The 13,984-nt window shown below is 42.3% G+C and overlaps 1 protein-coding gene across 1 annotated transcript in view; it reads right to left on the bottom strand.

Annotated features, from left to right (window-relative positions):
• Window positions 1–13,984, bottom strand: part of MRPS9 (mitochondrial ribosomal protein S9) — a 136,764-nt gene that overhangs the window by 60,052 nt on the left and 62,728 nt on the right. Inside the window, exon 3 of the mRNA XM_077482677.1 lies at window positions 1,385–1,447. Within this exon, the coding sequence (XP_077338803.1) occupies window positions 1,385–1,447 (63 nt within the window). The remainder of the gene's footprint in view (window positions 1–1,384; window positions 1,448–13,984) is intronic.

The raw sequence follows: 13,984 nt of genomic DNA, 5'->3' as shown, positions 1-13,984 counted from the left end.
AGCTCATCAACAATCTCTTAAGGCTCATTTACACTTGCTTCGGCTTCAACAAGGCTTCGGACGCGCTTTGTTAAAGCTCTCTGAATGCTATTCAAAGCTCCTGTCACTAAATAAATGGTTAGCTTACAGTCCTGTTTACACCTGCTTTTGCTTCAGCTTTACTTAAAAAATGATACCCCGTGTAGCTTCATTGGTGCTTCAAAGCGTCTTCAAAGCCTCCATAAAAGGCTATGGGCAAAGATCGCTTGAAACCCCACCGAAGCACCAAGCAAAAGCACGGTGTAAACAGGACTGTAAGCTAACCACTGTATTTAGTGACAGGAGCTTTATATGGCTTTCAGAGAGCTTTAACAAAGCGTGTCCAAAGCCACGTTTTGAAGCAAGTGTAAACCAGCCGTTACTGATATAACATGCCTTATGATAGTCTAAACTGAGATGGGCCCCTACTACTAAACCCAACACCGTATATATTCAGGGTTCTCCATGAAAGATATTGAAATGTACAATTACAGGACCCTTGGATTAACTACCTCTCGGCTACATAATGAGATTGGAGTGGCTCGGGAGAACTTTTCTCCAGGGCCAAAATGCACCCCCCTCCACTATCCTCTACTCTTCTATCATTCCTTTCCTCTCTCCCTTTTCTTTCAACTGAAATTTGCCTTTAACGGCCCATGGACCAATTAAGGCCCCTGGGTCCACTTGGAAGTTAAACAAGTTGGTTAAACCTAGTGGAGGTGACAGGGAGAGGTGACAGGGAGAGGTGACAGGGAGAGGTGACAGGGAGAGGTGACAGGGAGAGGTGACAGGGAGAGGTGACAGGGAGAGGTGACAGGGAGAGGTGACAGGGAGAGGTGACAGGGAGAGGTGACAGGGAGAGGTGACAGGGAGAGGTGACAGGGAGAGGTCTCAGGGAGATGGGCACGCCCCCCCTCCTCACGGCTCCCTGTGCAACTTAGAGTACTCCTGTGCATCACCTAGAGGAGGTCTTGTCTTTTTATTTTCTTAATTTTTTCGGTTTAGGTCTGACCTTATTATATAAACCTAAAATAAGGACAAGGATACACATAACCTCAAATAAATACAAAGTAATTTGTGATGTAACCGACTCATAACCGATTTGTCACCTGTACCACTACTTCGTACTAAGATGGAAAATGTTGATATTGTACTTGTTTAAAAAAAATTCTGAATAAAAATATTGGAAAAGAAAGAAATGTACACTTACAAAATGAGATGTAAAATGTCCCTGGATCATATTTAATAGGACTTAACTTTCATTTTGTGAATGTACTACTGTATCACAACACAGTTGAAGATTTCTCTCCTCTTGTATGAGCAACAAGCTAAACAGTATATAAAAAAGGAAAAAAAAAGGGCATACCTTCATAACTGGCCGGGCTTTCTTCTCAAATAATCCAGATGGAAAAAGGTAAGCTATGGCTTTCTGGGAAAAAAAAGAAAATAAGTATTTATACAATGATATTGACCTTGATCAGGTACACGTATTTCAACTGAAAAATACAAAAACACTTTGGGCAGTTACTGTCCACAGTAAACAGCTGCATTCTGCGCTTTGCATTCCTAAGTATGAGAATATTGGCTCCATTTAAAACAGATTGTCATTTGAGTTGATCTTAGGTCAGTGATGGTGAACCTTGGCACCCCAGATGTTTTAGAACTACATTTCCCATGATGCTCAAGTATACTGCAGAGTGCATGAGCATCATGGGAAATGTAGTTCCAAAACATCTGGGGTGCCAAGGTTCACCATCACTGGTCTAGGCTCTCTCTCCATTATTTCCAGATATCCATTAACTGGCTGAGAGGTCTATTACCATATTTGCCTTCTGAACAGCAGTAAACATCTGACAGGGGATCAGTTCCTGCTCAGCTTTTTTAGGCGGCATCGCTAGTTAAAACAGAAGCCTCCCTGGTTGTCGGCACAGCAATTGTACAATTTTTATTCCAGTTTCCAGTGTGTTAAAAAATCTGGTACATGGGCAAATTTATTAAAGAGGAGTTTTCCCACTTCAAACTATTCCCCAGTTCCCTGGTAACTAAGCCCCAGCCGTAATGTACACTTAAAAAATTAAGGTCAATAAAGTGAAATGGCCATAAAAAACGAAAAAAACATGAAAAGCAGATGCACACTACAAATCCCATAGTTTTAAGTCCATTTTGGGACAAAATAATAATAATTTTTATAGATTTGCAGGAGGCGGAGAGCAATAGAAGGTACTTTCTTGACTTTATTGAATTAAAGCTGAAATCCAGGATTCAGGCAGTTTCTAAAATGTGCTATGGGTTAAATCCAACAAGGTGCCTACATCCTTGTGGACCTAACTCTTATTGACATGTGCTGGGAGTACAGCCATCACTACACTCCTGATGCTGTGACAGGAGAAACTGCTTCCAAATACAGCAACAGCTCTGCCTGCCCTTCCCCTCCACTCTCCATTCACAGAAGGGTTCACATGATACAACGTGCTCTGTGACTGGGCAGAAGGGGGGTTGAGGGGCAGGCAGAGAAGCTGCATACGACTCTATAGCTGCTGTAGCTGAGACCAGAAGGTTCAGAATCTGAGTGCCAGAAACATACCTTGCTGTATACAATCCACCTCAATCTGGCACATTCTAGAAAATAGTTGAATTGCTGGAGGTTAGCTTTAAGACTACATACTGTACTAGGATAGATTTTTTTTTTTTTTTTTTTTTTTTTTTTTTTTTAAACCAGAGAGTTTGTTGTCGCTTTCAGATCCTCAAAGACAGGGTTGCTTGCAGATCACATTGACTAGTGAAATAAATGCGCCTTGCTTGTTCTAAGAGAAAATGTTGAAAATAAAAGTTGCTCATTACTAAGCAAGAAAAGTTATATGTGATAGACCTGTGCTGCATCACATACAGCGGTTCTTAAAAGTTTGCATACCCTGGCAGAAATCCTGAAATTTTGTCATTAATATTGAAAATATGACAGATCATACCAAAAAAACCTGTCTTTTATTTAAAGGGCAAGTTCACCTTTTGGAACATGTTACTATTCCAGAAGCTGCCACCACCTCCCCCCACTGGGCGGGCATCTTTTACAGGTGCCCGCTGTTACTGTGAGAATAACATGGTCCCCTGCAGGGCTCCGCCTACCTGTCCAACGTCATCCATTCATAGTCCTCTGTAAATGGGAAACTACAAGTGCCAACAGCCTCTGCAGCTGTCGGCTTGTAGTTTCAAGTCTGACCATAATACAGCAATACTTTAACAAAAATTACGTGCCTGGTCAAGTTGCAAGAAAGACGCCTTTATTGCGGCCATGTCACAAAAAAGCTTGATTACAACATGCCCGACAACACCTTGACATGCTTCACCAGGCTTTTTTGTGGCATCAGGGCGGTTACATAGTTAGTCAGGTTGAAAAATAAAAGACACAAGTCTATCTAGTTCAACCAAAAAAAAAAAAAAATAGTACAATCCCATATACACAATCCTTCACCCACAGTTGATCCAGAGGAAGGCGAAAAACCCCAGCAAAGCATGATCCAATTTGCTACAGCAGGGGAAAAAATTCCTTCTTGAACAACCGGAGAGGCAAACAGATTTTTCCTGGATCAACTTTACCTATAAATGTCAGTACCCAGTGATATCACATGTACATTTAGGAAAGAATCCAGGCCTTTTTTTAAAGCAATCTACTGAGCTGTCCAGAACCACCTCAGGAGGGAGTCTATTCCACATTTGCACAGCTCTTAGCCCTTGTACACGCGGTCGGAGATTCCGACGGAATGTGTCCGATCGGAGCGTTTTGTCGGATATTCCGACGGTGTGTGGTCTGCATCGGACTGTTTCCGTCGGAATATCCATCGGACCAGATTTTCCAACTTGCCGGAAATATTTTCCGACAAAATGCTCCGATTGGACATACTCCGAACATGTGTAGAGAATTCCGATCGGACAAAGTGCCACGCATGCTCATATCAAATTCCTACATCAAAGCTATTGGCTACTAGTCTGAATGTAGTCCCGTCGTAACGAAATAATGTCATCATGTTCTGAACGATCGGATTTTCCGACAACTTCGTCCAACCGTGTGTATACAACAGTTTCGGACAAAATCCGACGGACAAAATCCGACGGATTTGGTTGTCGGAAATCTCCGACCGTGTGTACAAGGGCCTACTGTGAAGAAACCTTTCCATATTTGGAGATTAAAGCGGAGGTCCACCCTAAAGTGGACCTTCCGCTCATCGGAACTCTCCCCCCCTCCGGCGCCACAATTGGCACCTTTCAGGGGGGAGTGGGGTGCAGATACCTGTACAGTACAGGTATCTGCACCCACTTCCGGGATAGCTCTCTGTGGAAAGGGGCGTAGATTACGCCCCTTTCCGCAAGTGCCCGCACCTTTCCGCAAGTGCCCCGCTGCCTGCTGGGAAACACACAGATCCCAGAGGCAGCGGGGACCGTCCTTATTGCACAGCGCGACTCACGCATGCGCAGTAGGGAACCGGGAAATGAAGCCGAAAGGCTCTATTTCCTGATTCCCATACCCAAGATGGCGGCGGCAGCACTCAAGAGACGATCTAGAGATCGGCTTCGGGTGCCGACATCGCGGGCGCGCTGGACAGGTAAGTGTCACTATTTTAAAAGTCAGCAGCTGCAGTATTTGTAGCTGCTGGCTTAAAAAAAAAAAAACAACGCGGAGTCCCGGTGGACTCCCGCTTTAAATCTTTTTTTCCTCTAGATGTAAAGAATGCCCCCTTGTCCTCTGTGATGACCTTAACTACTTCAGCCTCGGAAGACTTGGCTGCTCAATGACCAGGCCATTTTTTGTAATATGGCACTGTGTTGCTTTAACTGACAATTGCACGATGTTGTGCCCAAACAATTTTTTTTCCCCACAAATAGAGCTTTCTTTTGGTGGTATTTGATCATCTCTGCATTTTTATATGTATTCTTCTACATAATTTTAATAAAATCGCAATAAGCGTATATTGATTGGTTTGTGTAAAGTTATAGCGTCTACAAAATAGAGGAAAGATTTTTGGCATTTTTATTATTTATTTTTATTTTTATACTAGTAATGGCAGTGACCTGCGATTTTATCGGGACTGCAACATTATTGTGGACAGATCGGACACTTAACACGTTTTTGGGACCATTGACATTTATACAGCTATCAATCCTATAAAAATGCACTGATTACTGTGTAAATGTCGCTGGCAGCGAAGGGGTTTAACAGTAGGGGGCGACCAAGGGGTTAACTGTGTTACCTAGCAAGTGATTTTAACTGTGGGGGGATGGGACTGCCTGGGTGAGGAGACAGATCGTTGTTCATACTTAGCACAACAGATCTCTCTCCTCACCCCTGACAGCACGGAGATCAGCCTGTTTACATTGACAGATCTCCATTCTGTCTCTGGTTGGTGCGATCACAGGTGCCCTGCGTTCATCACAGCCGCTGTCACGCGCACCGGCTCCATAGTCGCGCGCCCCCTAGTGGGAAAAGGGCGAGACGACGTATAGCTACGACGGTTCACCAAGGGGAGGCAACCTGCTGCAGTATAACTGCAGCGGCTGATCGGGAAGGGATTATAGTGAATAACTCAAGACCAAGTTCACTATATTGACCACTTATGTATTCGTACATGTTGATCATATCCTGTATAATAATAATAATATCTCCTCTTCTCAAGAAAATAAATTCAGTTTCTCTAATCTTTCTTCATAGCTGAGCTCCTCCATGCCTCTTATCAGTTTGGTTGGCCTTCTCTGCACTTTCTCCAGTTCCTTGATATCCAGTAAATGCTTCTTTCTGGCAACTGGAACATGCAGCTCATTTTTGAGGAACGTTATATTGTGCTCCTTAAAGAAAGGGCTTCATATGATCACTATCCCTTAATAAAAGCCATACTATCAATATCAATATTTCACAATTTCTGCCAGGGTATGCAAACTTGAGCACAGCTGTAACATCCACTGCTTTGTAGGTCCATATAAGGTTGAATATATTTTTATTCACGTATTTTCAACATTAGAAAAATCATAACATAAAGGGGTGCATAAAATAGAAAAGGGGGAAGGTGAAAGGCATAACAAATGTCAAAGTAACTCAGGATGGCAGCACAAGCGCCATAATTGACAACTTAAAAAGTCAATAAAATGACTGGTGAGTAAAATCAAATGAAAAAGGAAAGAATAAGCGCAGAGAAGGAAGAAAAAGTAGAAGGAAAGGAGAGAAGAGATGAAAGTAGCTACAGTATCCATTATTACCAAACCATATAGTATGTAACGACTATAGCATCACGGTAAGGCCCCTTTCACACGGGACGGATCAGTAATGATCCGCCCCGTGATGATACGCACGCTCAACGGGGATCGCTCCGTTGTCCTCACTGAGCCGGCGGCGGACAGGGCGGTCTCCGCACACTGTGCAGGGACCGCTCTGTCAGATCTCCGTTCTCCTCTATGGGGGATCGGATGAGCAGACCGTCTGTCCGTGTTCATCCGATACGCTCTGCAGACGGATAGAAAAATAGGATTATTCTCCGTCTGCAGAATCGGACAATTGCGGAGGAAGACAATAGCGGGTGTCTGTGAATGTTCATCTGCAGACACCCGCTAATCCATCAGGATGCATGTATGTCCGTATTTCATCCGCAAACGGATGGATGAAATACGGACATACTGTCCGCATGTGTGAAAGGGGCCTAAAGGGCAATCCAAACTAAAGCATCCCTGGAGAATATGAGTCCATAATAAATAGAGAGATCAGTAGGTCCATATTAAATATTTTATTTACGTTAAGCTAAAACATATTTTAAAATGACTGCCAAGCACATAAAACTAAAACCTGTGAAGAATAGAGTAATGATCTGTTAAGAATCAGATCAAGTTCAACCTTTGAATTATGTCTGGTTTATTTGTGCCTTAGATTGTAATCATGATAGCTCCCGATAGCTCCAAGAACTTTTCATAATTGGCTGAGGTCCTGATTCTTTGATATATAATATCCAGATTTATGATAATGACTCTTAGAATAAAGAATATGGCATTGATGGATATGTGGCAAACATAATTCAATCATACCCAAAAGGAAATTATGGATTAATTACACAGCAGTAAAAAGTTGACAATTACAAATTTGTGATTATCAACTTACCAAGTCTGGGTGAAGAGATACATCAATGTCTGCAGCGCATTTGTTTTCCCATGCCCTCATCATTAGAGGAACGTGCAATAAATAACTTATGTTGTATCATGTCAAAGAGGCAGGGAGAAAAAAAAAAAAAAAGAGCTAGCAACAATTTCTACACTACACTGCATCAGTGATGTGCACAGATACTGAATAGGAAGCACATCTATATGGGACCTTTGTACAATTTTCATTTGAAAATATATTTCCAATATTTCTAATGTGTCTGCTACTCCTCTCTGCCAATCCCTCCACTGGCATCCCAATGGCCAACAAATTAAACTCAAAATACTAACATACAAAGCCATTCACCACTCTGCCCCAAGCTACATCACCAATTATGTCTCCAAATATCACCCAAACCATCCTCTCCTCTCAAGACCTCCTGAACTCAAGTTCCCCTGTCTCCTCCTTGCTTGCTTGTCTGCAGGACTTCTCCAGAGCCTCTCCCCTCCTCTGGAATGCTCTACCTCAAGCTGCCTGGCTGTCTCCTACTCTGGCTGCCTTTAGAAGATCCCTGAAAATGAATCTCTTAAGGGAAGCCTATCACACGCCTCCAACAAATTTTTGATGACTTCCATCAGTGATAAAGTTGCATTGGTAACTGCAGTATGGAAAGACACAAGCAATTTAATATGGAACAGCAAATAAAGTTGCTTATGTAGTGGGTGGGATTTGTGAGAGAGAGAGATTGATGTTCAGCCATCACGCATTTTGATTTACCAGTAATTATGTATTTATGCCATTTAAATACAAGACACACACACAGTATCTCACAAAAGTAAGTACACCCCTCACATTTTTGTAAATATTTTATTCTATGTTTTTATGTGACAACAATGAAAAAATTACACTTTGCTAAAATGTAAATTAGTGAGTCTAAATTTGCTGTCCCCTCAAAATAACAACACAGCCATTAACGTCTAAACCGCTGGCAACAAAAGTGAGTACACCCCTAGGTGAAAATGTCCAAATTGGGCCCAATTAGCCATTTTCCCTCCTTGGTGTCATGTGACTTGTTACTGTTACAAGGTGTGAATGGGGAGCAGGTGTGTTAAATTTGGTGGTATGGCACTCACTCTCTCATACTGGTCACTGGAAGTTCAACATGGCACCTCATAGCAAAGAACTCTCCGAGGATCTAAAAAAATAATAATTCTGCAGTGTAGTTTTTAGATTGTGCTTTTCTTGTAAGTGTGCCTATTTACCTTTTGTACCATTAAATCTTTTGGAAACAGAGAGCACTAGATATTATCTTTCTTTTACACTCTATTGATGATCGGGGTTCTTGGAACCCTATTAAAGAGCCATTTATCCGAAGGAGGTCTGATCTACAGCATGACAGATGTCATTTCCCCAGAGGGGATAACTGCTGATATTTCTCCGAAATGAGGTGACCAGCCTGTGAAACTGGTGGGGGAAAGCACTCATGCTTGTTTGTACTGTTTCGTAAATTGATTTATGTCAGGATCCTCTTTAATCACATATTTTTCACATGAACTTTCGTTTTAGAGGTTTACACTTATGGATTTGAGTATTATTGTATTCATACAGTTTATTTTTCATGGATTATGCATGTTTTTAACCACTCAAGGACCGCCGCATGCCAATGTACATCAACAGAATGGCATGCACAGGCACAAGCACGTACATGTACGTGCTTGCCTTCCAGCGGGTGGGGGGTCCAAACGGACCCCCTCCCGCTGGAATGCGGCGGTCTGTTTCGCTTGAGGAGCGATCCGGGATGAGGGGATGGCCGTTGGTTTCTGGCCATCCCCTCTCGATCGCTTCTGGCGAATGAGAAGCTTCCCCGCTGTGTATAGTAAACACAGGCAGGGAGGAAGTGATGTCATTCTCCTCGGGGCGGTCTTTTTGACTGGACTGCGAGGGGAAGAGAGAAAGTAAGTGTGCACCAACACTACACTAACATGTAGGCACACAACCCCCCCCCCCCCCAGTCACAGTGTCACTGATTGCAGTGATCATTTATTTTCTGATCACTGCATTTAGTGTCAGTTGTAAAAGTAAAAACTGTCAGGGCAGTTAGTTTTAGGTCCAGGGTAGCCCCCTACCACCCCCCAATAAAGGTTTAACCCCCTGATTGCCCCTAGAGTTAACCCTTTCACCCCCTTTTGCCAGTGTCACTAAGCAATCATTTTTCTGATCGCTGCATTAGGGTCACTGGTGCCGCTAAGTAGCTAGTTATTTTTTTAGGTTCACTGCCAGGTTTTTATAGCGCTAGGTAACCCGATATACTACCCAATAATGGTTTTAACCCCTTGATTGCCCCTAGTTAACCCTTTCACCCCCTTCTGCCAGTGTCACTAAGCGATCATTTTTCTGATCGCTGCATTAGTTTCACTAGTGCCGCTAGGTAGCTAGTTATTTTTTTTAGGTTCAACGCCAGGTTTTTATAGCGCTAGGTACCCCCATATACTACCCAATAATGGTAGTAACTCCCCAATTGCCCCAGTTAACCCTTTTACCAGCGATCACTTTATAAGTGCCACTGGTGACGCTGGTTAGCCAGTTAGTTATTTAGGTTCCCCGTCAGGTTTTTATATAGCGCCAGGGACCCCCATATACTACCTAATAAAGATTTTAACCCCCTGATTGCCCCTAGTTAACCCTTTCACCAGTGATCACCGTATTAGTGTTATGGGTGACTCTGGTTAGTTTGCTTTTTATAGCATCAGGGCACCCACCATTTATTTCCCAATAAAGGTTTAACCCCCTGATCACCCGGCGGGTGATATCAATTAGGTTTTAGGGTCAGGGTCTGCGTCGCCCCAGGCAGCGCTAGGTTAGTGCCAGTACCGCTAACACCCACGCGCAAAGCATACACCTCCCGTAGTGGTATAGAATCTGAACAGATCAATATCTGATCTGATCAGATCTATACTAGCGTCCAGCAGTTTAGGGTTCCAAAAAAACGCATTGTTAGCAGGATCAGCCCAGATACCTGCTGGCACCTGCGTTTTGCCCCTCCGCCCAGCCCACCCAAGTGCAGTATCGATCGATCACTGTCACTTACAAAACACTAAACACATAACTGCAGCGTTCGCAGAGTCAGGCCTGATCCCTGCGATTGCTAACAGGTTTTTTTGTAGCGTTTTATATTTAAATCCTGAAGGCGGTGCTTGGTTTTCGGGGTCCCGTACGTGGCTAGTCTGCCAAAAAGTCCCCCACATGTGGTATCCCCATACTCGGGAGAAGCAGCAGAATTTATTTTGAGGTGTAATTTCACTTATGCCCATAGCATGTGTGAGCAATATATCATTTAGTGACAATTTTGTGCAAAAAAAAAAAAAAAAAATTGTAATATTCCTGCAACTTGTGGCAAAATATAAATTATTTCATGGACTCAACATGCCTCTCAGTAAATAGCTTGGGGTGTCTACTTTCCAAAATGGGGTCATTTGGGGGGGTTTGTGCTATTTTGGCATTTTATGGCCTTCGAAACTGTGATGGGTAGTGAGGAGTGAAATCAAAAATTTGCACCCTTAGAAATCCTGAAGGCAGTGATTGGTTTTCGGGGTGCCGTACGCGGCTAGACTCCCAAAAAGTCCCACATATGTGGTATCCCTGTACTCAGGAGAAGCAGCAGAATATATTTTGGGGTGCAATTCCACATATAACTATGGCATGTGTGAGCAATATATCATTTAGTGACAACTTTTTGTAAACTCGTTTTTTGTGTCATTATTCAATCACTTGGGACAAAAAAATAAAATAAAAAATATTCAATGGGCTCAACATGCCCCTCAGCATTTCCTTGGGGTGTCTAATTTCCAAAATGGCGTCATTTGGGGGGGGGGGGGGGTTTGTACTGCCCTGCCATTTTAGCACCTCAAGAATTAGATAGGCAGTCATAAATTAAAAGCTGTGTAAATTCCAGAAAATGTACTCTAGTTTGTAGACGCTATAACTTTTGCGCAAACCAATATACGCTTATTGACATTTTTTTTTTACTAAAGACATGTGGCTGAATAAATTTTGCCCTAAATGTATTTCTAAAATTGAGTTTATTTGCTTTTTCTTATAACAAAAAGTAGAAAATATATTTTTTTCTCGAAATTTTCGGTCTTTTTCCATTTATATCGCAAAAAAGTAAAAATCGCAGAGGCAAATCAAATACCATCAAAAGAAAGCTCTATTTGTGGAAAGAAAGGACGCAAATTACCAGTTAAAGCAGTGCGAAATTGTAAAAAGACCTCTGGTCCTTAGGCTGACAATTGGTCCAGGGCTGAAGTGGTTAAAGTAGCACGGTATTTGGCACATTATATTGTTTACAGGTGGTAGTGAAATCACCTAAAGTGACAGCGTTAATTTCATTATTATATTTTCACAGTATATTGCGCTGATTGATTTATTCAACTATCTATTTCTATTTAGCGCTAATAAAAGAGCTGGAAGAAGGAGCAGAGGCCCGGCAAGAAGAACCGAAGAGGGGGACAAGACCCCCGAAGTCAGAAGAAGAGGCAGCGGCGGCGACAGAAGACCGGGCCACCGCTAGTAAAGGAGCTAAAGGAAGAAAGCAGAGGGCCGGCAAGAAGAACCGAAGAGGGGGACAAGACCCCCGAAGTCGGAAGAAGACCCCCGGGCGGCGACGAAGAAAAAAGCCGGTCTCCTCCGCTAGTAAAAGAGCTAGAAGAAGATATCGGAGGAGTCCGACGGCAAGACCCCCCAAGACGAAAGACCCCGGAGCTGTGCAATAAATTATTTTGAAACCTTGTGTTGTGTTTTATTTACATTTTGTTTCACCAGGTGAATGGGTAGGGGTACATTGTACCCCATACTCATTCACATAGGGTGGGGGGCCGGTATCTGGGGGCCCCCGGATTCCGATAAGCCCCCCGTCCGCAGACCCTGACAACCAACGGCCAGGGTTGTCGGGAAGAGGCCCTTGTCCTCATCAACATGAGGACAAGGTGCTTTGGGGTGGGGGGGCCAACTTTATTACATCTTGACAACACTGAAGAAATTACACTTTCCTATAATGTAAAGTAGTGATTGTACAGCTTGTATAACAGTGTAAATTTGCTGTGCCCTCAAAATAACTCAACACACAATGTCTAAAACCGATGGCGTAAGGGTGTATTCACTTTTGTGAGATACTGTGTATTATATATACACACACAATTATCGGGTGAGTCACTCCTCTTGTTACTGTGTAGATTCTATGAGAGGTATTATGGCAGGCTCCCAATTATCCACCAAATTATGCACAAAATTCCAAATAAAAGAAGAAAGGGGACATATTGATATTAATTCTCCCCAACACTGTTCTTTAGAGCGGATGGTTAGCTTTCTTGTTACAACCACCGATGTTACAACCACCGATGTTACAACCACCCTGCTTCCACCAGGAAGCCTGAGCGACCAGCCGGCACGTCCGCTGGCTGGAGACCCGAACAAAGCCGACTCAGATATAGTAACCCAGAAGCAATGTCATGACATCACTTCCAAATTACTGCCATCCTAAAGGCACCAGTTTTAAAAAATAGTATTCAAAAAGAATACTTTCAAGTGCAGAGGAGGGGTATGGGGTCTTATAACCCCCAGATCCCTCCATAAAGAGTACCTATCACAGCCTATTACCGTCAAGGGATGTGTATATTCCTTGCGAAAGCAATAAAGTGAAAACTTTTTTATTTTATAAAATCGGCAGAGCATCACAGAATATCAGCACTAGACAATCAGCAATTAGCCTAAAAGACAGCCAAAAAATTGGTATCAGCCCTGAAAAAATGATATTGGTCGACCCCCAATGTACACATATATAATTTCTCTTCTGTGGGAATTAACACAGATTTCTTCAATTTTTGCATGTCCCCAGGACAGTTGAGTGTTTCTTGCTGGCCACCAGCAGGGGAGATTCTGAGGTTTTAGACTTAACTTCCAAAACGCAGAAGCCACGGGGCATAAGCATTAGAAAAAAAAGACAAAAACAGAATGAGAAGCAAAAATCGGAAATAAAATCCACAAAGCAATAAAAACACACTAGGTCACCAAGTGCTTTCTTAAAACATTAGATGGCCAATCCATTTGTATATAAGCATGTATAGTTCTATTTTAACGATCCCCTAATGTTTGTTATTATGCAAGCAAAATAAACTGTGTAAAAAACATAACAAATGTACACCTCAGACTCCCAACAGAATATCTAAAACAGGTATATTTATAAAGCATTGAATGTGATGCATGAAGATAAAAAGCCTTCTCTGTGCAGTAGACCCCCTCAGCACCCTCGATACTTACCTGAGCCCCATCGTGATCCAGAGATGTGCATGAAAAGCCTTGGCTCTCTGGAAACTCTCACTCCTCCCCATTGTCTCAATCACAAGGAAAAAAAAAGAAGAAATAGCTGCGCTAATAATAATTTTTTGTCCCCTCTAGGTGGAAACCTTGATGACTCTCTTAAATACTCAAATATTTACGTGAAATAATAAATACAAATGAAAAAGTAAAATACCAAAATTAGTGAAAATATTGAAGCTACTTAGATTATAGAATATTTAAATTAAAAATGTGAAAATATATATAAATTTATAATATACATATTATATATAAAAAAATATACAAATAAAATATATGAAAATAGAAAATATAATAAATAGTGATGAAGTGAACAAAACCCAAAGTGAATAAACTCAAATAACCCCTGGCTATAGGTTGAAGGCTGCTCACACACGTAACATTAGCGTTAGTATGCCAACACTCTATATCAGGGATGTGCAATTAGCGGACCTCCAGCTGTTGCAGAACTACAAGTCCCATGAGGCATAGCAAGACCTTTTG

The sequence above is a fragment of the Lithobates pipiens genome, unplaced genomic scaffold (assembly GCF_037356315.1).
Source record: "Lithobates pipiens isolate NorthernLeopardFrog02 unplaced genomic scaffold, aLitPip1_a1.2 Scaffold_16, whole genome shotgun sequence".
NCBI lineage: Eukaryota > Metazoa > Chordata > Amphibia > Anura > Ranidae > Lithobates > Lithobates pipiens.
Note: the sequence above shows the minus strand (reverse complement) of the source record. Positions and strands in the feature narration are given on the sequence as shown.